General features: G+C 47.4%; 2 protein-coding genes across 5 annotated transcripts in view; one reads left to right on the forward strand and one right to left on the reverse strand.

The window, feature by feature from the left end:
- Nucleotides 1–8229: 8229 nt before the first annotated feature.
- Nucleotides 8230–13739, forward strand: STAR (steroidogenic acute regulatory protein). The gene is made up of 7 exons (XM_027597790.1): nt 8230–8381; nt 9469–9582; nt 9908–10035; nt 11107–11265; nt 11406–11590; nt 12424–12517; nt 12998–13739. Exons 1-7 carry the CDS (start codon nt 8318–8320, stop codon nt 13109–13111), a joined length of 858 nt encoding a protein of 285 aa, XP_027453591.1. The 5' UTR covers nt 8230–8317; the 3' UTR covers nt 13112–13739.
- An 884-nt stretch (nt 13740–14623) lies between these two features.
- Nucleotides 14624–23022, reverse strand: part of ASH2L (ASH2 like, histone lysine methyltransferase complex subunit) — a 32102-nt gene continuing 23703 nt past the window's right edge. For 3 of the 4 annotated variants that reach the window (XM_027597785.2, XM_027597787.2, XM_035726005.1), the window contains exons 13-16: nt 19236–19328; nt 17911–18009; nt 17042–17101; nt 14624–16946 (exon numbers count right to left, since the gene is read on the reverse strand). In XM_027597785.2, the coding sequence (XP_027453586.1) occupies nt 16839–16946; nt 17042–17101; nt 17911–18009; nt 19236–19328 (360 nt within the window). In that variant the 3' untranslated portion in view covers nt 14624–16838. The remainder of the gene's footprint in view (nt 16947–17041; nt 17102–17910; nt 18010–19235; nt 19329–23022) is intronic. The other variant, XM_035726004.1, reaches the window with a different exon arrangement.

A 23022-nucleotide genomic window follows, 5' to 3' on the forward strand; every position in this document is an offset into this window, starting at 1 on the left:
ACCAAAGCTCCTTTCCTGTCCATCTTTATTCTGATAAAATTGAATACAGAAACCTATCTCTTTCTCTTCTAGCTGTTCTTTTTCCCTTTCCATGGCTCTCGACCTTATATTACAGGCTCTTAGCTGATTTAAACCACAGCTTTGGAGCGCCTGGGTGGCTCAGTTGAGCGTCTGCCTTTGGCTCAGGTCAGGATCCCACGTCGGGCTCCCTGCTCAGCAGGGAGTCTGCTTCTCCCTGCCCCTACTCCTGCTCTCTCGCTCTCAAATAGATAAAATCTTTTTAAATAAACAAGTCACAGCCTTCCCTAGCTCTGATAAACTCCTAACAGGCCCTGGATACTTGTCCATTGTGCAGGGCTTTTCAGGGAAGCCATGGCCGAATGAATCCCAGAGGTGTTAGAGGTGAAGATGGCTGGGAAGTGGTCTCGTTTTGCCGACGAGTAGAGGCTGGTGGGCTCAGGCAGAGGCCGTACGGATAGCAGACGCACCAGGCAACCTCTAGTCGCAGCCATACATGAGATTCATGGCAGCGCTGCACAGCGCAAGAGTCAGTCCCAGTGGGGCGCCTGGGTGGCTCAGTCGTTGAGCCTTTGGCTCAGGTCATGATCCCTGGGTCCTGGGATCGAGCCCCCACATCGGGCTCCCTGCTCCGCGGGAAGCCTGCTTTTCCCTCTCCCACTCCCCCTGCTGTGTTCCCTCTCACACTGTGTCCCTCTCTGTCAAATAAATAAAATCTTTAAAAAAAAAAAGTCAATCCCAGGAATCATACTGGGCAAGAAATGCTAGAGGAGAGGCAGTTAACGAACAGTTCCACACCTCCATTCTCCCCCAAAAGAAGCTCTACATATGTGTGTCTCGGAGGGGCATATTTCACCTTTCAAAAAGGCATGCTACGAGAGCAGCTCCATCCAACTTCCTTTCACATTAGGAGCCAGGATTCCCAGTGAGGGACAGAGAAGTCATCCTGGCCGTAGATGCTGCAGGCCGGTGCCCCGATGCTGAAACAGTCCTCCAGCTTTAAGCGAAAAGCAGCAGAGTAGTCTGAGCTGTCCCCTTGGAATTAATGTGCGCTGAGCAGGAATGTCACCTGAGATAAAAGCTCACATGCACACGTGCTCTACCAGTGCAATTGGTTCCTAAAGGTGACCCTTGAACAATGCAGGGGTCAGGAACACGGCCCCCATACACAGTCATAAATCCCCGTGTAACTCCTGGCTCCCCCAAAACTTTACTAAGAGCCTACTGTTAACTGAAAAGCCTTACCCATAACATAAACAACTGATTAACACAGGGACGCCTGGGTGGCTCGGTCTGTTGAGCATCAGCTTTGGGCTCAGGTCATGATCCCGGGATCCTGGGATGGAGCCCTGCATCAGGCTCCTTGCTCAGCGGGGAGCCTGCTTCTCCCTCTGCCTCTGCTGCTCCCCCTGCTTGTGCTCTCTTCTCTCCGTCAAATAAAATCTTTAAAATAAACATTTGATTAACACATATTTTGTATGTTACATGTATTATGTACTGTATCCTTTCAATAAAGTAGGCTAGAGAAAATGTTACTAAAAAAAAATAGGGCGCCTGGGTGGCTCAGTCAGTTAAACGGCGGGTTCTTGGTTTCGGCTCAGGTCACGATCTCAGGGTCCCGCAGTCCAGCCCCACACTGGGATTGAGCCCTGTGTCGTGGGGCTCTGCGCGCTCAGCAAGGAATCAGCTTGAAGATTCTCCCTCTCCCTCTGCCCCTCCCCTCCTCTGAAATAATCTTTTAAAAAATCATAAGAGAAAATACATTTACAGTACTATTCTCTATTTATCAAAATAAGCACACCTGGGCAGCTCAAACACATGTTCAAGGGTCAACTGCTTCTTAAATCCAAGAGAGGTCAGGCTTTTGCCAGTGAGACTGAACATGAGGACAACTGGACCCACCGAGCAACCAACAGGAGTAATCATTAGAGATCCTTGTGCTGAATGTGGAAATGTGCTCTTACTGTAGGGCAGCCTTCACTGCAGACCACAGACACCCAGGTGTGAAGAGTGGAAGTACTTGGCGTACAATTGTCTGGAAGAGCATCCCAGGGAAACATGGGGTTGGGGATGGGGGTGGACTTCTCAGGGGTGTTGGAAGGAAAGAACATACTCAGCCTGTTTTCCTCCCAACTGCAGTGCCCCACCCCCATCTGGCCGATCACCCTCCAGCGCCACACCCCTCCCCCAATAAGGAGAGCTGCCTTCTAACAACTAAGCAGGTCTTGTGTCCAGTTAAGTGAACCAAGATCGAAAGCAACTTTTCCTATCCCCTTCGCAAGATCTTCGAGCCTGAAAGAATTGGAAACCCAGCTCTAGGCAATGGAGCGTATCTGTTATTCATCTGGGTGGGTGTGCCTGGGTTAGGACTCCTCTACCTGTCTCCGCCTCAGGTTCTGCGTGGGCTCCCTGGAAGCAGAGGATGAAATCAAGTTCTTTTCTTTCCTCCTGCCTCATTTCACCGCCCTGCCTCTTTTCGCCCTCTCAGCCTATATTGTACCCATTCTCCTTTAAAAAAAAAAAAAAAAATGTTTTTCTGAGCGCCTGGGTGGCTCAGTTGGTTAAGCGTCTGCCTTTGGCTCAGGTCATGACCGCAGAGTCCCAGGATCAAGTCCCACACTGGGGGGCTCTCTGCTCAGCAGGGAGTCTGCTTTTCCCTCTGACCCTCCCCCTTCTCGTGCTTGCTCACTCGCTCTCTCTCAAATAAATAAATAAAATCTTTTTTAAAAAAATGTTTTCCCTAACTCCAGCCCCTCAGTAGCGGTTGCTGCCACTTGGCTGGTAATGGCCTCAGATACTGCTGCTCTGGGTAGCCAGCGAGCCCGTAGCAAGGACAAAAAGGAAGAGTGAGGGCTCAGTGCAGCTCAAGGTCAGATATCCAGATGGCCTGGGAATTTATCTCTAAGACCAGATTTTATTGACGCATAATTTATACACAGTAAAATCCCCTCTTTCAGTGCATAGCTCTATGAGTTAACACCTGCATATAGTTATGTTCCCACCACCGCTGCCCCTTTGAATTTAACTTCTCCCTCCTTCCCGGCCCCTGGCAACCACTGACCTGTTTCCTGTTGCTATAGTTTATGTTGGCAACTAATACAAAATTTTCTTAAAATACTGTACAGATCAAAAAAAAAAAATCAGGAAGGTTAAATTTAGCCCACCCACCTTCCATTTGCTCCTCTGGTTTAGGCTATTCCAAAAGGCAGAAAGCTTTGTGTTCCCTGCCCAAATCTCTGGGCAAGAAGACCTAAAGCCTGGCTTACCTGCGGAGACGGAGAGTGAAGGGGCAACAAGGAACCAAATATAGTTTGAATAAGTCGTTCATCGCCCTAAGTTTGTTGATGACTTCCATATGCCAGGATTGACAGGCTATGAGAGGCAACTCTTGGCCCCAGTTTCCAGAGAGAAACACGAGGTTTTTTTTTAAGATTTATTCATCCATTTTAGAGAGAGAGCAAGACCATGAGCAGGAGGGTCAGAGGGAGAGGGAGAGAGAATCTCAAGCGGACTCCCCGCTGAGTGTGGAGCCCTACTCAGGGCTCGATCTCACAACTGAGATCATGACCTGAGCTGAAACCAAGACTGTGTCACCAGAAACACGAGATTTTTAAAGGTTTAGCTGTGTAACCAAGAGCACAAACTAGATTGCCTGGCTTCTTCAGAGCTGTCTGAGGTTGGTCAAGCTGCTTACCTCAATGCCTCAATTTCCTCAGCCGTAAAACTGGCATAAGAATAGTACCAACTCGGGCGCCTGGGTGGCTCAGATGGTTAAGCGTCTGCCTTCAGCTCAGGTCATGATCCCAGAGTCCTGGGATCGGGTCCCGCATCGGGCTCCCTGCTCCTTGGAAGCCTGCTTCTCCCTCTGCCTCCCTCTCTCTCTCTCTCTCTCTCTCTCTGTCTCTCATGAATAAATAAATAAAATCTTAAAAAAAAAAAGAATAGTACCAACTCCGGGTGGTGGTTGTAAGGATAAAGTAATATGCATAAAGAGCTTGCAAGAGTGCCTTGCCCAGAGGCGTGCTCAGCGTCAGCTACTATCATCTGCTGAATCCCCAACGTGTGCCAGACTCTTGGGATAGACTCCATACCCTCAGTGAACTCATACTTTGTACAAATAAGGGTGCCCTGTGAAATGATGGTGACCAACTCGGGTTAAGGAATTAAGATACCAACGACATAAAATGTACTCTAATGGGAGGTAATCCATAATTACCTCAAGCCCAACGAGTCAAACTTGCCTGAACTCTCTGTTGCCTCCTCACAACGATGCCTTGGGAGAAAAATACTGCATTCTTTCAATCCTAAATAAGCATATACCCTAAAAGCAGTCCAGGATTTGCCCTCACCTCCAAGCTGACCACCCTTAAGAGATGGAAGAAAATCAGTATTTATTGAAAAATCTACAAAGTACCAGGCTCTATGCCTTCCAATCATTTATTAAACATTGATGCAGTATGCAGTATCCATGAATTATCTAGCACTGTGCTGAGTGCTAGGGATTCAAGAACTTGCAAAGGATCCAAGTTCTCGTGGAGTTTACAGGTCCTTATGGAGCTTATGGATATGCAAAAAAGGGGGACCTGCAAGTGTGGGGACCTCTGTACTAAGGGCGCCTGGGTGGCTCAGTAGGTTAGACATCTGCCTTCGGCTCAGGTGGTGATCCTGAGGTCCTGGGATTGAGCCCCACGTCAGGCTCCCCACTCAGCGGGGAGTCTGCTTCTCCCTCTCCCTCTGCCCCTCCCCTTGCTTGTACCTTCTCTCTCTCTCAAATAATTAAATTAAAAAAAAAATTTAAAAACAAAACCTCTATACCTTCCCCCCAATTTTGCTGAGAATCTAAAACTGCTCTAAAATAGTAGTCTTTTTAAAAAGGGGTGTGTGGGAGGCCAGTAGACTTACTGATACTGTGCTACACGTTTATTGAGGGGGCCCAAAGGAAAAAGTACCGAATTCTAGTTAAAGAGCAGAGCGAGGTGGGGCCCAAGGGGAAGCCCTGAGGGCAGGGGATGCCGTGAGCTACCTGGATGAAGAGAAGGTGTGCACAGGGCAGACAGCCTGCAGGCCCCAGAGAAGACAGCTGGGGTGGGAGACACTGGAGGGCCTGGAGATTGGGCTAAGAGGACCGGACTTTCTCTTGTGGGCTCCTAATGTATTTGTCACCTGATGGCAGCCTTCTCACCACCCTGAGAGGGTCACACAAAGGAAAAGGAAGATACACCCCAATTTCACAGATCAGGACGTTGAGACGGAAGGAGTGAGAGGCTGGCAATTGCGAAGCAAGAGGCAGACGGCGGGGCGGGGTGGGGGCTGGGAGCCTGTTGAGGTGCGACACCCACGTGTCCTCCACTCCCCAGCCTCGCCACACGGCCAGCCCAGCCCCAGGGACCCTGGGGATGCCCCGTGCACACCTCCGAGCGGGGGCCCAGACAGCTCCGTCACCTGCAGGGTCTTCCCGTGCCCCCCCCACCCTTGGTACTCCACCTCCCACCACTCCCTACAACCTGCTATGGAGCAACCCTCAGATCCTTTCTCTGGGCTGCTGGCCAGATGCTCTCCCCGGAACCCCCGCACCCTATCCTCGATCTCAAACCCAGCAACTCCTAACCGCACTTTGCACACTCAGCTCAAATGTCCCTTCCTCCCAGAAGCCTTCCTGGCCACTCCGCCTTCCCGCTGTGTGGTGAGGCCCTCTACCCTCTGTACTTCCGAACTCCTCCTCGGCTCCCCGACTCTCCTCCTGGGCCACATGGTTCATTTTCCCTCGCAAGGGCAGAGCCACACAGTGGACACTCAACAAGGGGGTGTTGAAGGAATGAGTGCTCCCAAGCGCTGCCTCCCTCCCGCACTCTGCACCGTCTGAGCCGGACCTCTGGTCGCCTTTCTCCCTGGCCTGCCTTGTCCACCCTGTCTCCTCCCTTGGGGCTTCTGCCGTCCTCAAAAAGCAAAGCCAGACACAGATAACGTCCAGAGCCAGAGGAACCACCTTACTGCTCAGGGGGACAGTGAGAGTTAACTACTCATTGGTCCTGGGAATGATGAGGAAGGAAAGACGAGGGCCTTGGCCTTGGGGGAGGTCACCAGCACCCCTCCCTGAGTCAGTGGCAGCTCTGACATCAGCAGCAGCTGTGTGCTTGGATCCTGCAGTCTCCCCAGCCCAGCTCCTCCCCACTCACGGTGGCCATAACTCTCCCCAGGATGGCAACAGCAGGGCCTTGAACATTATCTGCATGGCCTGTCCCATAATAACCCCCTCCCGCTCCCCGCCACCTCCACTGAGGGGCACATGTGCTTGAGGGCGCACGTGTCCATGCGGGGAGGAGAAGCCGGGGGGAGGGGGAGCTGCTATTCAGCCTTCTCAGCAAGCCCTCTGCACCCTCTCATCCAGCCGTGAAAGGTTCAGTCCCCCCACCCCTCACACAGGCCTCTCCCTTTGGTGCTGTCTTCCCTGGGACTCTGCAAGGGCTGGAAACAAAGCCTACAGGCTGGGTTTTCTCAGCCAAAGACATACTACACCCCCCACCTTGCCCAGTTGGGCACCCCATAGAGAAGGAGGAAGAGCCTGCTCTGTGCCCTGCCTGGAGCTGAGTGCGGGGGATGAGGGGGAGCGGACACGGCGCCTGCCTCAGGGAGAAACAGTCCCATGGAGGAGACAAGCAAACACACCCAAACCATTCTACCGAGATGATGCACGCCTCCGGTGGCAGTGACCGTAAGAGTGTGAGACAGAGGAACAAGCCATTCCAGAAAGTTGGGGTGGTCGAGGAAGGCTTCCCAGAGGAAGAGGGCCCACAGTGGGCCTTGAGAAATGGGCCAGGGGACCTCCGGGCAGCCACTGCTCAGAGAGGAGCCCAGGACAAGGGCCCCTGGATCGCTGGACCCTTCCCACTCATGAGGGGTTAATGGAGGGTGGGGGTGAGAGTCACTAGGTTCTGCGTGGGCTCTGGGCGAGCTCTGAGCAGGTCCAGTCCCTTTCATCCTTTCTGTGGTGAGGGAGCCAGCAGGAGCCCGTAGGGTTCTGCTACTGCTCCCCACTTCGTAGGCCTTCCCTCCCTGCCTCGGGGCAGTGGTGACAGGACACAGAACTCTCTCACAAGGCAGGCAGGCCCTGGGCCAGGGGCCACACTAGTGTGATTCTCTTGACCCCCGATATCCCTGCCGGGTGAATCTAGCTTAGAAGCAACCTCAAGTTCAATCTTAAAGGGAAAAGATTTCGTGAGAGACCAGGGCAATGCTTCTCCAAGAGAAGCATGCAGTTCACAAGATACCTGCATGGCAGCGGCCTGGGATTTTTTTTTTTTTTTTCTTAATACAAGTTTTAGAGCCTCAATTCTAGACCTGTTGAATCTAGAGTTTCTGAGGCTAAGGGCCAGAAATCTGCAGTTTTAGGGTCCCTGTGTGGCTCAGTTGGTTAAGCGTCTGCCTTCAGCTCAGGTCATGATCCCAGGGTCCTGGGACCGAGCCTGCATCGGGCTCCCTGCTCAGCGGGGAGTCTGCTTCTCCCTCTCCCTCTGCTGTTCCCCCTGGCTTGTGCGCTGTTGCTCTCTCAAAGTGAATAAATAAAATCTTTTAAAAAAAAAAAGAAATTTGCATTTCATTTATTTATTTTTTAAGATTTTATTTGACAGAGATCGAGAGAGCACAAGCAGGGGAAATAGCAGAGGGACAGGGAGAAGCAAACTCCCCGCTGAGCAGGGAGCCCGATGCAGGCTTGATCCTAGGATAATTCCCGGACAATCCCAGGACTGGGGTTTGATCCCGGAACCCCAGGATCATGACCTGAGAAGACAGACGTTTAACTGACTGAGCCACCCAGGTGCCCCCAGAAACCTACATTTTAAACAGCACTTCACATGCTATTTGAAAACCAGTCAGATGGTGTATGCTTTCTTCCAAACTGCCTTGACCTCAGCTGCTTCTTTTTCTGCCTCCTCCATCCCCTGCTCCTTTGGCACCGGCCTCCCTGCTCCTTTCTATGGGCCCGCCTCCTCCAGGCTCCCCGCAAATGGCCAAAGCCATGGTGTGTGGCAATCCCTCTACCCTTGACCCCTTCCTTTGCACAGCGAGTGATGGCTTTATCTCCGGATGATGAAGTACAGCCTTCAGCAGGGGGGCATTTAAGACGCAGAACACTCGGCTGGTCCCCAGCCCTGGCTGCCAGACCCAGAGGCAGACCTTGACAGGCTCCGGGGGCGGGGGGGGGGGGGAGAGGGAAGGAAGAAGCCACCCTTGAGAGCGGAGGCAACGGCAGCAGTGTCCACAGCACCGCTCCCCTGCCTGTCCCCACCGCCTGGACACCATGCTTCTAGCCACATTCAAGCTGTGTGCTGGGAGCTCCTACAGACACATGCGCAACATGAAGGGTGAGTTCCCCAGGCCAGGGGGGTGGCCCACATGGTGACCCGGAGCACTCAGGGAGCTCCCCGGCTGATCCCACTTTGCGCCTCGTTGGGGGAACCGGCACACATCTCTTCCCTTCTGGACATCCCTTTGCCCATGTGAACAGTTGGGCTGGATACTAAGACGCCTGTGTCCCTCGCCCCTCTCCCCCGGGTTTGGTCACTTCTGCCCTGCTCTCCAGGGCTCCGGTCTTTCTTGAGCTCTTCCTGACTTTGCCTGAATCGGCACCAAGGGTACCAGCAAAGACTGAGCCGCAGCGCAGGGTGGGCACTGAGCCTTGAGTCCAGCGGGCAGTGCTGCAAAGCCTGAGACATGGGGGACGGGGGCAGAGAAGAGCAAAGTGAAGAGAGAAAGCGGGTGCAGCTGGAAGTCTGGTTATCATTGTACAATGAGGAAGCAGAACCAGTTACCCAAGTCTGATTTTGTAGAGCTAATCAGGACCCAAGGTCATCTGAGTCAATCCCCTGCGGTCATTGAAGGGTACACAAACCAATCGAAAGTGCTCCCCACTTACACTGGGAGGAACCGGCTTCCGTTTAGATGGAAGCCATGCTTGGAAGACCCCGACCAGCAGCGGGGCTGTTCTCACTAGATCAACAAGACTCACCTTGCTCTGCGCCCAGGGGCACGCTGAGCAGTTACTCAGGCAAAGGACCGCAGCTGCTGACAGCGACACAGACTACAGGGGATGGGCATCTTTAATCCTCCTTCTGCAGCAGATTGTTTTCTAGTCGAACGAAGCTTCTCTCTCGTTCGAGAAGGAAACTTCAGCGGGCTCCCGTCCAGCCCCCGCCTCCAGGCAGGACCGGGCCTGGCCAGCCCAGATGGAAGGTCGACTCTGGGCCCAGGAGGTCGCCTGGCAGAGAGCAACGGCACTAGACTGGGAGATGACCTGGCTCTAGTTGAGGTCTCCCCTAGGGATCCGTGTTCCTGAGCAAGTCACCTCCCTCTCTTGGTGTTTCCTCATCTGTGGCAAGATGAAGGGGTGCAATGGTCTCGCTCTAAGGGGATTTCTCGATTCTAAGCAACAATTGCCTCCCCTCTCCGCAGGGCTGAGGCACCAGGCTGTGCTGGCCATCAGCCAGGAGCTGAACCGGAGGGCACTGGGGGGCCCGACCCCCGGCGCGTGGATTCACCAGGTTCGGCGTCGGAGTTCTCTGCTCGGTAAGTACTGAGGCTTCTGGGCTCGTGCCAGCAGGAGGCGGCTCCGGGGTGTGAGCTTGGGCACGCTGCCCTGCTTCCCTCCCGCACCCCCTCCTCCCCCTAACCCTAAGCTGGCCTCTCTCACTCAGAGAGGGTGGGGCTGGAGTTCCTCAAGGCCACCCCCGTCAGCTGCAGCTGTGTATCTAACTTCACCTGCAAGCCGGACCCTATGGCTTTCGTCTTGGCTCTGCAGAGGAATGAGCAGATCCAGACTGAAGGGATGGCAGCCATGGCGGAGGCCAGGGAAACAGAAGCAAGCCCGGTCTCTCCTCGGCTGTGTGTCTAGGTTCTCGGCTGGAAGACACCCTCTACAGCGACCAGGAGCTAGCCTATATCCGGCAGGGAGAGGAGGCCATGCAGAAGGCCCTGGGTATCCTCAGCAGCCAGGAGGGCTGGAAGGAGGAGAACCAGCAGGTAAGCGTGGGCCTGGAGGAACCCACGTTCCTCACTGTTCCACTGCCATTCTCAAAGGCCTCAGGATTCCTGCCTCATGCAGCAGGTAGTTGTAATTTAAAAATTCTCCTTTCTCAAGAATACATCCTCAGATACTCCCTTTGCCCATCAAAGATATCGCAGAGACTCGTGTTTGAGAAACACTGTTCTGGATCCTTCGTTACCCTCCAAACACAATCTACACCCAGTTTGGCAGAGACCATGCAGTGGGGGTTCTGCGTGCATTAGAGACCCGTACCACCCTGGGTCAGAAGGGCCAGGGCCAAGGCGCAGGGTTGGTGTTGTGTAGCCTTCTTAGAGCTGAGCTTGCAGGGCTGATCTGGGCTCAGCTGCAACGGGGCTGGACGAGAATACAAATGGCCCAAAGCCTTCTGGATTTCCTGGCTCCTGAGCACCGCATCCTGACTGGGAACCAGTAACAGGCACGTGTTTGAGGCCACGGGCTCTACTGAGACTCTGGTGGCTCTGCCTTCATCCAGAAGCTTCCATGCTGCCTATTGCCCTAAGTTCAGGTAAACCCGCTCCTTCTTCAAGTTCTGAGTTAGCAGACTCCTGGTTTGGGAGCCAGGAAATCTGGGATGTAGGCCCAGCAATGCCCTCAGGCTAAGGGTCTCTGGGCCTCCAGCCTTCTGGTGTAAAAGGAGGTATTGGACTGAAAACCTCTTTAAGCTCCCACCCGACATTGTGTGTGTGTAATTAGCTGGTAGCAGATCAGACTCTCCCACTCCCAGGTTTGTCTTGCCCAGCAACTTTACGCTTCTGAGGTTGAGCAGCAGCCTTTTCAGTTGGACCCACCCACACCCATCAACACTTACCACCAAGAAGAAAGGGTCCAGGCGCTGGCAGCTTACCTCTCCAGGCTTCAGCAGCTTGGGGCAGGAAAGATTACCAACGGTCTTAATCAGAAGTAATGTTAGGCTTCTTCGTGCTGTTCCCCTTCCTGCCTTGCCTGCCTTGCCCGTCTGTGTGCCCTAAGCGAGGGATATTTCTCTCTAACCTTTATCCTGCAGCTCCTTTTTTCTTCCCTGACAGGCGAATGGGGACCAAGTACTGAGTAAAGTGGTCCCAGATGTGGGCAAGGTATTCCGGCTGGAGGTGGTGGTGGACCAGCCCATGGAGAGGCTTTATGAAGAGCTCGTGGAACGCATGGAAGCAATGGGAGAGTGGAACCCAAATGTCAAGGAGATCAAGGTGAGGAAAGTCCAGGTATGGGGAGGCGGGCACCCACAGGAGCCCAGTCGGAAGGGTGCGCCAAAGAGGCTGCAAGCTGCGGATGGTGCCTTAGCACCAGCACTGGCTGGGTGGTGACTCGGCTCCCTGTGGCCTGGCAGGTCCTGCAGAAGATTGGAAAAGATACAGTCATCACCCATGAGCTGGCTGCAGAAGCAGCAGGAAACCTGGTGGGGCCCCGTGACTTCGTGAGCGTGCGCTGTGCCAAGCGCCGAGGCTCCACCTGTGTGTTGGCTGGCATTGCCACACATTTCGGGGAGATGCCTGAGCAGAAAGGTGTCATCAGGTAATACTGGCAATCGCTCAAAACCTCCCTTTCCTGGGGCACCTGGGTGGTTCAGTCGTTAAGCGTCTGCCTTCAGCTCAGGTCGTGGTCCCAGGGTCCTGGGATCGAGCCCCCAATCGGGCGCCCTGCTCGGCGGGAAGCCTGCTTCTCCCTCTGCCTGCCACTCCCCCTGCTTGTGTTCCCTCTCTTGCTGTGTCCCTCTCTGTCAAATAAATAAAATCTTTAGAAAAACCAAACCAAACCAAAAAACCTCCCTTTCCTAACACAGGCTTGTGGGCATGCACCAAGTGTGTGATGAATCCTCAGCTCCAAGAAACCAGTCCTTTGGTCCCTACCCTCAGCTTCCTTTCACACAGAAATATTCTTTTTCCATGGCAGGGGAGGAAGACAAGTTTGGCCCTACTTAGATAGCCAGTTTGTCCTGACCTTCCCAGAAAGTTTAAGCACCTTAGTAACTTTCTAAAACATGCGGTAGGGCTGCGGTTTAGCTGGGATGCTCAGGTACGACCGTACCGTCGATTAAAAGGTAATCCACACCACTCAGAACACAGCTGCTACCTACCTCAGTTTCCTAGGGGCCCCAGGCACCATCCTGGACCCTTTCCCTGGCCATCTGCAACTTCAAGGCACCACAAGAGGCCCCCAGGCTCTAGCTCCAACCAGCATTTGTTCTGATGAGCTGGTGACCATGCCAACCGTTAAATATCACCCTTGGCAAAAAATATTTCTTGGATTTGAAGGCAAAGTAATAAGGAAGTGTGGCTAGTGTAACTGGTCAGCATAAAGGGGAATTCTGCAAGGCCCCCCTGACTTGACATCTCTTCATTTGCCAGAGGCGAGCATGGTCCCACGTGCATGGTGCTCCATCCCCTGGCTCAAAGTCCCTCAAAGACCAAACTCATCTGGCTGCTCAGCATTGACCTCAAGGTGAGGGGCACAAAATGGCTCAGTGGGTAGGTGGTGGGGAGGAAAACTGGCTTTACCCTCCCACATTATCCCACAAGGAACAGGAAAAATCCTCTTCCATTTTGAGAGACAGATTGTTGGAGGGAAGAGGCTTGAGTAATGACCTGCTATTCCATCATCTCAAAAGCCTACAATAGCTCCTCCCTTTTACCTCTTGTGTCAAATTTCAACTCTGCAGTTATCAATTTGGAAAGAAGGAAACTTAAGCCCCACAAGATACAGTTGCTAGCTCAGGGTCACACAGCTGGGAAGAGAGCAGTTAGGGACACTGCTCGGCACAGCAGGGTAGTAACGCAGTCAGTCCTCCTGGTCAACACCAAGGTTGCACCCAGAAACAGAGCTGGAAGACCAAGCCCTAAGCAACCCATGTTTGTGATAGGGTACAGACGTTTCTACAATGAACACTACCCACAAGATGGCCACATTCTTTTTCTACTCTAGGGATGGCTGCCAAAGACCATCATCAACCAGGTCTTATCACAGACCCAGGTGGATTTTGCCAACCACCTGCGCAAGCACCTGGAGTCCAGCCCTGCTCCTGAAGCCAGGTGTTAAGGACCAGCCTGCTCCCTCCAACTGTTCCTAGCTGCACTGGCTTGCATGCTTATCAGGAAGATCCCTGCTAGAAGCCTACAAGTCTGTTTAAGATCTTCATCTGGGGACCGTGGGATGGGGTGGGAGTGTACTTAGAAGGACACTGGGACTCAGATTGGTAACATTTTAAGAGCAAGAAAATGGGGACAAGGCTTTTAAGAGAAAGAGCTTTCTAACTTCAATGATTAGCTGTGAAATGAAGGTTAAAGGCCCCCAAATATTTGTAAAACTTCTGGGCCCTTACACGTCTATTTTAAAACATCTTTAAAATGGTACTGGCTCATATAGGGTGCAGAGGGTGCTAAATACAAGGGTTGGAACCTTATCCTTTATGGGCTCATGAGCTCCATTCCCTGCAGGCAGTGTGTGTGGACAGCAGGGTCTTATAAAAGGGACCCCAGCAACCCTCTGCCCTCTACCAAATAGGTAGCAAGCTGCACCAAGACCAAGCAACTCCCCACAGCAGGTGCCTTCTAGAAATGTAGTCTAAGTTTTCTTGATTGAAAAAAAATAGAAAACGAATTAATCCAGTTCTCCTACTTCTTCCATGAGCATCAGTCAGAATAAAGAATCAAAACTGACACCAAAACTTCAGTCTGTACCTGTTTAAAAATTCTACTCTTAAAAAAATCATTCTAGTAAATTGCAACTTCATGCTAAAGGAGTCCTGGACAAATATTTTAATGAAACTTGATCCCCTAGCTCATTAGAAGGAAAAACTACTGGGCACTTTGGTCACTCAATTATTTAGAATCTGTGACCAGGATCTTTCATAAGGGTTTAATTTCCATGATAAGCACAAGCCTAAATCAATTCTTAAAAGAACTCTAGAACTGGGAGCTGATTGACGAGCACTGGAAGGATTATGACTGAGGATTTTTATTTACCTAATTAAAAGATAGGATAGGACCAAATATGAGAGAATGAATGACAAAGTTGAACAGAAACAAATTTTATTTTCCCCAAAGTGAATGTTGACACCTAAAAAAGGAAGTGAATGTTTAGCTCAGAGCCGATTACATCAGCTTCCAGCTTGGCTCAGGGCTGCCACTTTCTTTGCCTTTTAACAGGCCAGTGTTTTACAACTTCTAGAGGGGATGGCTGAAAGAGGTGCTGTGGTGATGGCAAATTCCCCTTCCAAGATTTAGAGAACTTACGCTTTAAAAATATAAACTGGATGGGATTCCTTTGCTAACGTGTATGGGCAGGATGAAAAACCATTACCACTTGAAGCTTTTCCATTTGGGTTTTTTTTTTTTTAAGATTATTTATTTATTTATTTATTTGACAGAGGGAGACAGCGAGAGAGGGAACACAAGCGGGGGGAGTGTGAGAGGGAGAAGCAGGCTTCCCGCGGAGCAGGGAGCCTGATGTGGGGGCTCAATCCCAGGACCCTGGGATCATGACCTGAGCCGAAGGCAGACGCTCAACGACTGAGTCACCCAGGCGCCCCTCCATTTGGGTCCTAATAGCAATGATGATTTAAAGCATTTGGAAATAGAGCCCTAGCTTATTTATTAAAGAGCTCAGCAGGAGTGGGAATGCTGATATTTATTGAGCTACTGAAATTTTACAGCTCAGAGAAGTATTTTTTATATTTATTCTGATCGTTTCTCAGAGTGGTCTATTTTTAGCATAGCTCAAATTATTGTTGGGGCGCCTGGATGGCTCAGTTGGTTAAGCATCTGCCTTCAGCTCAGGTCATGATCCCAGGGTCCTGGGATCAAGTCCCGCATCGGGCTCCCTGCTCATCAGGAAGCCTGCTTCTCCCTCTCCCACTCCCCCTGCTTGTGCTCCGTGTGTCAAATAAATAAATAAAAATTTTAAAAAATATATTGTTTACCTGGGAGCTTCAGAGTGAGAGAGGATAGTTGTATAAGTATTTCTAGAACGGAATTATCATCCACTCCCAGCTAAGAGAAAATGATTACTTGTTTTAAAGATGTGTGAAGCAATATACACTCTGGTTTCAAAAAAGAACAGGCTGAAAGCAAAAAAGTGGGATTTTACCACATACCATAGTTTTGAGCTTGATTTTAATTTGCCTTCTTCAAACCAAGCAACTGTGTCTTTGAGGAGACTGGGAGATATTTTCCCACTTGTTTAATTTTACATCGGAATAAAGTAAGTTGTCAGTGATGATCTGCTTACAGAGACCATTTTATAGAGGTCTACATGAAGAGTGGGTATTCTGTGAGCCCTTCAAATGAACCTTCTCAACACACATACACACACATGCGCGCGCGCATGTATAAACAGGCAAAATCATTACTTCTGTAACCTGATTTATGAGAATCTAATGTACAAAAATTTTATCATTTAAATGGAGGGTGGGTGTACAAGTAACGTGGTAATTTGTATTACAAAGAATTTACCTCCAGCTTCCTCTGAAGAGCACTACCCTCATTCTCTTAGAGTTCTTCAAACTCTGATCATCCAGCTTTATAACCAAGTCTGCCCTTTAAGACCAGCCATGAATGAATAGGTAGGTGTCCAGCGGTGACAGACGGAGTCTTTAGCCTACAACCATACTGACTCTGTTAGTATGTGAAGAGATGCAGAAAGGCCAAGACAAAGAGCCTGGATGGTTCATTAGGAGACAAATATATTAGTCAAAGCTACTGCGTGAAGACACTAATAGTCACTTGAGATTTGGGAAAAAAAAAATTTTTTTTTTTTTTTAAGATTTATTTATTTGACAGAGATAGAGAGAGAGAGTATCCCAAGCAGATTCCCCACTGAGTGCGGAGCCTGATGTAGGGCTCGATCCCAGGACCCTGAGATCATGAGCTGAAATCAAGAGTCGGCCACTTAACTGACTGAACCACCCAGGCACTCCCCCATTAGCCCTTTTAAACTCTTGTTCACCTCCCTGAGAGTCCGATTTCACAGGATAAAGACTGTGGTTGAGTTGGCTGGAAAGAATGGAAGCAAGAGAAGAGGGCTTGGGGTAGAGTCAGAAACGTGCCTGTCTCCCCCAATTCTGGCTACCTTTCCTCAGACTGCCCACCTTGCTATCCCTGTCCCAAGAGGAACCCAACGTGAAAGGGAAGCAAAGTGCCACACACACTTGAAGACAAGTTTTATTTGGGAAGGGTTTCTAATTGTTAAAGCTGCAAGCAAGTTCTTTTTACAATTACAGTTCTAGAGACCTAGTAGCTTCAGAGACCCCAGTGTTCAAAAATGTTTCAAAATGAATAAAAACCCACACCAAAAGGAAAGACCTTTTAGATCTGGAATGTACAGCCACTGGTTTCAGCTGTTCTCAGAAACAGGCCTATTACTTCCTTGGAAATCAGATGGATGAAGTCAATGCCACAAAAGGAAATGTCTTTAAATAAATTAGCTACTTGGACAAGATGATTCACTCTGTAGAAAATACAGTAAGGTATCAAGTCCCAGTTGGTGGGACACATGGTACAGCACCAGTTTCACAGGGAGCGCATGGGATCCTAGGGTCAGCGGTTGTTGGCGTATGGCACACAAAACAGAAGCAGTCACCAGAAGTGGGAGAGTGTTGAAGGGGAGGGAGTCTCTCCCAGGCTCACCCACACTTTTAACTTGCTAACAGCAGAGTCTGTGTTCTGCAGTATCTTTGGGAGAACGTTTGCAACAGTTAAAAAACAAAAACAGGCCCCCCTCCCCAATTTATTCCCCAGAAAGTCCATGTCTGCAAAGAGGGACCTGGTCAGGGTTCCCATGGCGGACTCCGCCTCCCATCCACCTCTGTTTCCACATGATATAAGACATCAGCCAGAGTATGTTCTACCACAGCGCCCCAGCCCATGTCACTCATCTGTGGGAGGAACAAGAAACAGAAATGAGGTGATGAGAATAGCTACAAAAAAGAAGTAACAGAGATACTGAGGATGCGTCGTGACTGTTACTCACAGGGCGGTAAGTGAGATCCTTTGGAGGATACTTGAAGCATGGTCCAAAGTTAATGGAAACCTGGGATAATTCAATTCAAGCAGACAGACATGAAAACACAGAAGAAAAGAGTGAAAAAGTTTAACATGACACAGGAACGTTTTAAATGTAGCTATGACATTCAGGGTGTAAAGTGGAACAAATGAAATAGATTTAACATTGCTAAAAGTGGTCAACATCCTAATGTCCATCAAAAATTAGGTAAATAAAACAGACTTTGGTTAACATTGCTAAAAGTGGTCAACATCCTAATGTCCATCAAAAATTAGGTAAATAAAACAGACTTTGGTTGACTTCTGTTTCTAACCTAAAGATTTCCTTATTCTACTTCAATGGTGGTTAGCGACAGACTAAAAAAATGGAAACTTCCAGATATTACCTCTTCAAATCACTTAAAACAACAACAAAGTTGTCCCTTTCGTACTGGATATTTTAAAAAAACAAAACAAAAAAAACAACAACACAGTATATGAAGTAACCAACAGTTACTAACCAATGATGGTGGGTCATCATGACCTGTAACACCAAGTTGACTTTTGCATGTATATACTTCCTATGCCTTACACTGAACAGTAGCATTTACCACACAGTACATTCAAAGGAAAAGCACGGGGCACGCTATCTGCACAATCTTTTATCTATCCAAGCAAATACTTCCTAACACACCCAACTGTTTCTGGAATAGCCACAGTCACAGTAGGAACACATTCCCTTCTCACTCTTCAGCTAGCGATTTAGACTTCTTTCTGGAACTCACATCAATGGCTCTTCCAACACCATTCACCTATTTCCCTCAAGTCCTGTTCACAGGATGAACAGAGGATACATACCGTGCAACTCTTATACAGTGAGATGGCCGGAAAATAAACCCCCTCAAAAATATCTTTGTAGGCCACACCTTGATTGACACCGTTTTTATAAAATATTATCTGAAACAAAAACCGTGGTTTTACTTCAGAATTTAACAGCAGAACAAACAAACTGCCAAAGAACTCACTTGGAGAACCCTTCAGCATGCTGTCACCATGCCACTAGAAAGGTCTTCCAAGAACAGCATTTATAGTGTCTTACATTTAGAGAGGACTTCAGATTTTTCAGAGCGTATTTACATGCACTACTCTAGTCCTCAGGTTTATTTGCTTTCTGAATTCCTATGTTACTTATACCAAACTGTTCTACTCTCTATTATTCGTTACACTGTGTTTATAAAAACGAATTTGGTCTTCCACCGATTCCTCAGAACCACACCCTTGTAAGCTTATTAGTCCCCTTCCCTCGCATCAGATTCTCACTTCTGTAGCTCTCTTGAAAATCTCTTCAGATCTCCTAAATTTCTGAATCCTCATTTTCTTTGTCCTTTCTTTCGAAAATTACTCTGAATATTCTCTCAACCACTATCCATGGACTTCAGCAAAGGCTCTTTTTTCTGAAGTAACTTTCTCTGCCTGTTTTTCCCAGCAAGAGTGATGTTCTCCTGGGCTGGATTATCTGGTTGTATCATCCTTACAGCTATAAACTGTTTCCCTTTACTTTTTCTCCCTCAAAACAACTGGAACCCTACTTTATTTTCTCCTACATTTACTTCTATTCCTGTCCCAGGTAGCTTCACAGCATTTTTATGGAAAAATGTCTCCAGCTCAAAATTTTCTTCCACCCCTTCTTCTATTTTCAGCCCCTGTGGCTGGTCCAGTCGTGCCAGCCTTTATTTATGCTGGGACTTTGGGCAGACGTGTTTCATCAACCTTGGAACAGGAAGCAGGGAAAGTTCTAAAGGATCCTGAGTGAACCATGACAGCTCCAGCTGCCTCTGGGTCACACAGCAAGATCCTCTCCTATTCCAGTGTTCCTCCCTCTGTACTCGATCCTGCCTCTGAGAAGAACAGATATCTCTGACTTGCTTCCTCAATCGCTTGTACATTTCCTCAGTAGGCTGCCATTTTTACGCTTGTCTCTGTAGACCATCCCTAGAAGCACCCTGAAGAGGCCTCTGAGAGCAGCCACACGGCGCCACAGGAAGGGCACAAACACAGCAAGCAGGAGAGGCAGCTCACTCTGCTGCCCCTTTGCGCCTCATTTTCCTCACTTGTATAAATCAGGAGGTTGGTCCCAATCTTCAAAGCCTTCTAGTTCTGACATTTTTATGACCATGACTCACCTCACTATGGGGAGTCTGCTTTAGGCTCTTCTCTGCTTTATCCACAAAGTCTTTTTCCTCAAAATACAAATAACTCTTGAACTTTATCAAAGCCTTGAAAACCAAGAAAGAAAGGGAAAAAAGGAACAATGAAGAATCAGCCACATCATCATGAAAAAAAAAAAAAAGAAAAAAAAAAAAAAGAGCCAGATTCACACAAATAGCACGGAGCCCTTATGTTTTGCAACAGAAATTAAAAAATCTATGCAGGGTTAGCTTTGCTAGATTTTAAACAACTATGTGCTTCTTGAAAAGTACCAGATGGCACATATTTGTTAAACATTTTCAAAAAAGGTCTTTACTAAGATTTTGAAGAAACACATACACATACACTTTCACCACAATAAAAATACCCATTAAACTAAAATTAATTCATAGTTTTTATTTTCCCCTCAATAATCTCAAACAAATAACAAGTTTACTGAGCCTAAACTCTCCTATTCTATAAAAACATTTTTCAAGGGCTACTTCCTTTTGTCTTAATTCCCTACCTGCTTCTCCTATTGGTGGTCTCCGGGTCACCCCTTCCTTGCTGGCTGGTTCCCAAGAGCCGTGCTCGCTTTGGCAGCACATATACTAAAATTGGTTCCCAAGAGCCTAACTATTCACTCCCAGGGAAATAGATGATATTAATTTTTTAAAATGTGAATCTCTTAGCATATACATAAACAGTAAAAAAAAAAAAATTCAAGAGATCTATGAACATAGATTCTTAGAACATTCTAAGAACATAAAATGAGGAGTATCTCTCCCTCTCTCACCATGTCCCTCAACACTCAAGTTTCCCTTTGCCAAAAACAATCTCTATTCCGGTGTCCTTGTATATCCTTCTAGAAAGTCTAAGCATATATTAGTATCTTCAAAATTAAAAACACAAACAACAAAAAAAAAACCACACCAGACAAAAACACAAAGAAAGAAGCAAGAGGACCAATACTACCCAATTCAAAGACCTACTCAAAAGCTACAATAATGAAGACAGTGTGGTACGGCATAAAGGTCAATGAAGAGATCAATGGAACAGAGAGCCCCAAAACAAACTCTTTCTACTTATAAAATCATCTGATTTTCACAAAGGGCACCAAAGAAATGAGGGTCAAAGTTTTCAAAACTGGTGCTAGTATAATTGGACACCCATCCATATGAAAGAAAATTTAACTTTGATCCCTACTTCACACCATACATAAAAAGTAATTCAAAGTGGATCAGAGACCTAAATGCAAAAGCTAAAACCATGTTTTCAAAGGAAAACATGGAAGAATATCTTGAGTGGAGGGTAGGCAAAGAATTAACTCACAGAAAGCAATATAACTGTAAAAGAAAAATTTGATAGATTTCATAAAAATTAAAAACTTTAGGATATCAGAAGACACCATTAAGAACTAAACAAGTCACAGACTAGGAGAAAAAAAAATGTATTTCTTAAGTAGGCTCCACGCCCAGCGCAATGCAGGGCTTGAACTCACAATCCTGAGATCAAGACCTGAGCTGAGATCAAGAGTCATATGCTTAACCAACTGCGCCACCCAAGCACCCCAAAAAATATTTTTAAAAAGCCACTTCTAGGGGTGCCTGGGTGGCTCAGCTGGTTAAGCATCTGCCTTTGGCTCAGGTCATGATCCCAGGGTTCTGGGATCAAAACCTGAGTCTGGATCCCTGTTCGGCAGGGAGCCTGCTTCTCCCTCTCCTCCCCGCACTCGTGCTCTCTCTCGATCTCTCTCTCTCTCTCAAATAAAATCTTAAAAAAAAAAAAACAAAAAAACAAGCCACTTCTAACCAAGAACTGTAATCCAGTATATATATAAAAACACTTTTATAACTCAATAAGAGGATAACCTGATTTAAAAAAAAAAGGCAAAATATTTGAAAAGTAACTTTATAAAAGAAAACAGATGAATGGCTAATCAGCACATGAAAACCTGCTGAATATCATTAGTCATCAAAGAAATGTTAATTTGTTTTTTTAAGGCTTTTAATTTTTTTAAATTTTTTTTAAAGATTTTATTTATTTATTTGTGAGAGAGAGCAAGCACAAGCAGAGAGAGAAGCAGACTCCGGGCCGAGCAAGGAGCCTGATGTGGGGCTCGATCCCAGGACCCTGCGATCATGACCTGAGCGAAGGCAGACACTTAACCAACTGAGCAACCCAGGCGTCCCAAGAAATGCTAATTTAAACCACACTGGAACACCACTATGCACCCACCAAAATGGCTAAAATTAAGTTGACAGACGACAACAAATGTTGACAAGGATGTGAAGCAACTACAGTTACCATACATTGTAGCTGGGAGTGGAAAGAAATCTGGCAATTGCTTCTAAAACTAAATATATAACTACCTTATGACCCAGTAATTGCATTTCTAGGTGCTGACACAAAAGAAACAAAAACATGTTTACAAAAACATTTGTACAAGAAAGCTCACATCACCTTTATTCATAATAGCCCAAGTGTCCATCCACAGGAAAATGGAGGCATCTGATCTAGTAATTCCATTACTGGGTATTTACCCAAAGAATAAAAAACACTAATTCAAGATGATATATGCATCCCTATGTTTATTTAGTGTTATTTACAACAGCCAAATTATGGAAGTAACCCAAGTGTTCATCTACAGATGAATGAATTGATAAAGAGGATATGGTGTATACACAATGGGAGACTACTCAGCCATAAAAAAAGAACAAAATCTTGCCATTTGCAACAACTTGGATGGAGCTAAAGAGTATAATGCTAAGTGAAATAAGTCAGAGAAAGACAAATACCATATGATTTCACTCATATGTGGAATTTAAGAAACACAACAAAGAAAAAAAAAGAGACAAACCAAAAAACAGACTCAACAATAGAGAACAAACTGGTGGTTACCACACGGGAGGTGGGTGGGAGGGATGCATGAAACATGTGAAGGGTATTAAAAGCACACTTATCATGATGAGCAACAAATAACATATGGAATTGTTGAATCACTTTATCATACACTTGAAACAAATATAACACTGTATGTTATTTATACTGGAATTTAAAAATATTAAAAAAATAGGAAAATGGATAAATACACTGTGGTGTATTCATACAATGGAATACTACTCTACAATAAAAGGAAACAAGCTACAGATACATGCAAAAACATAAACGAATCTCAAAAGCATTAGGCCAAACAATAAAAGCCAGATACAAAAGACGACATAGTATATGGTTCCATCTACTTAAGTTTAAGAACAAACGAAACTAATGGAATAAAATTACGACAGGGAAAAAAAATTTCAAGACAGTGGTTGGCTCTATAAGGATGGGAGTTGGGACTGATTGGGAAGAGCATGAGGGAACTTCCTGGGGTGGTTAAGATTCTAACGTCTCCTTAGGGATTTAGGCCAAACTCAAAACTCAGTGAATATACACTTAAAATTTGTACATTTCATTTTATGTAAGTCTTATAGCAAAAGAAGAAACTAAATAAAGGCTGAACTCTAGCTAATTATGTGTATCCTGAAGTACATGGGCGGGGGTGAGGTATATTGATATCTAGCATTCTCTGAAGCGCATTAGAACAAGATGAACAAGATGGACGGACAGATGGGTGGGTGGAGGAATGAACAAATGGCAGAATCTAGGTGATGGGTATTTGTACACGGACTTTAAAATTCTTTCAACTTTTTTATGTCTAAACATTTTCAGAATGAAATGTGAGAAAAACATGTGAATGGTAGGTCAGCATGACCAGAGAACACTCAGGCCACCACTGCAGGC

Source organism: Zalophus californianus, chromosome 2 (assembly GCF_009762305.2).
Source record: "Zalophus californianus isolate mZalCal1 chromosome 2, mZalCal1.pri.v2, whole genome shotgun sequence".
Taxonomy (NCBI): Eukaryota; Metazoa; Chordata; class Mammalia; order Carnivora; family Otariidae; genus Zalophus; species Zalophus californianus.

Bases quoted from the DNA above. Each gene is read 5' to 3' on its own strand.
- STAR (XM_027597790.1), top strand. From the start codon at position 8,318: ATGCTTCTAGCCACATTCAAGCTGTGTGCTGGGAGCTCCTACAGACAC. The intron at 9,583-9,907 runs GTAAGTACTGAG...CTGTGTGTCTAG, and splicing joins GCGTCGGAGTTCTCTGCTCG to GTTCTCGGCTGGAAGACACC. The intron at 10,036-11,106 runs GTAAGCGTGGGC...CTTCCCTGACAG, and splicing joins GGAAGGAGGAGAACCAGCAG to GCGAATGGGGACCAAGTACT.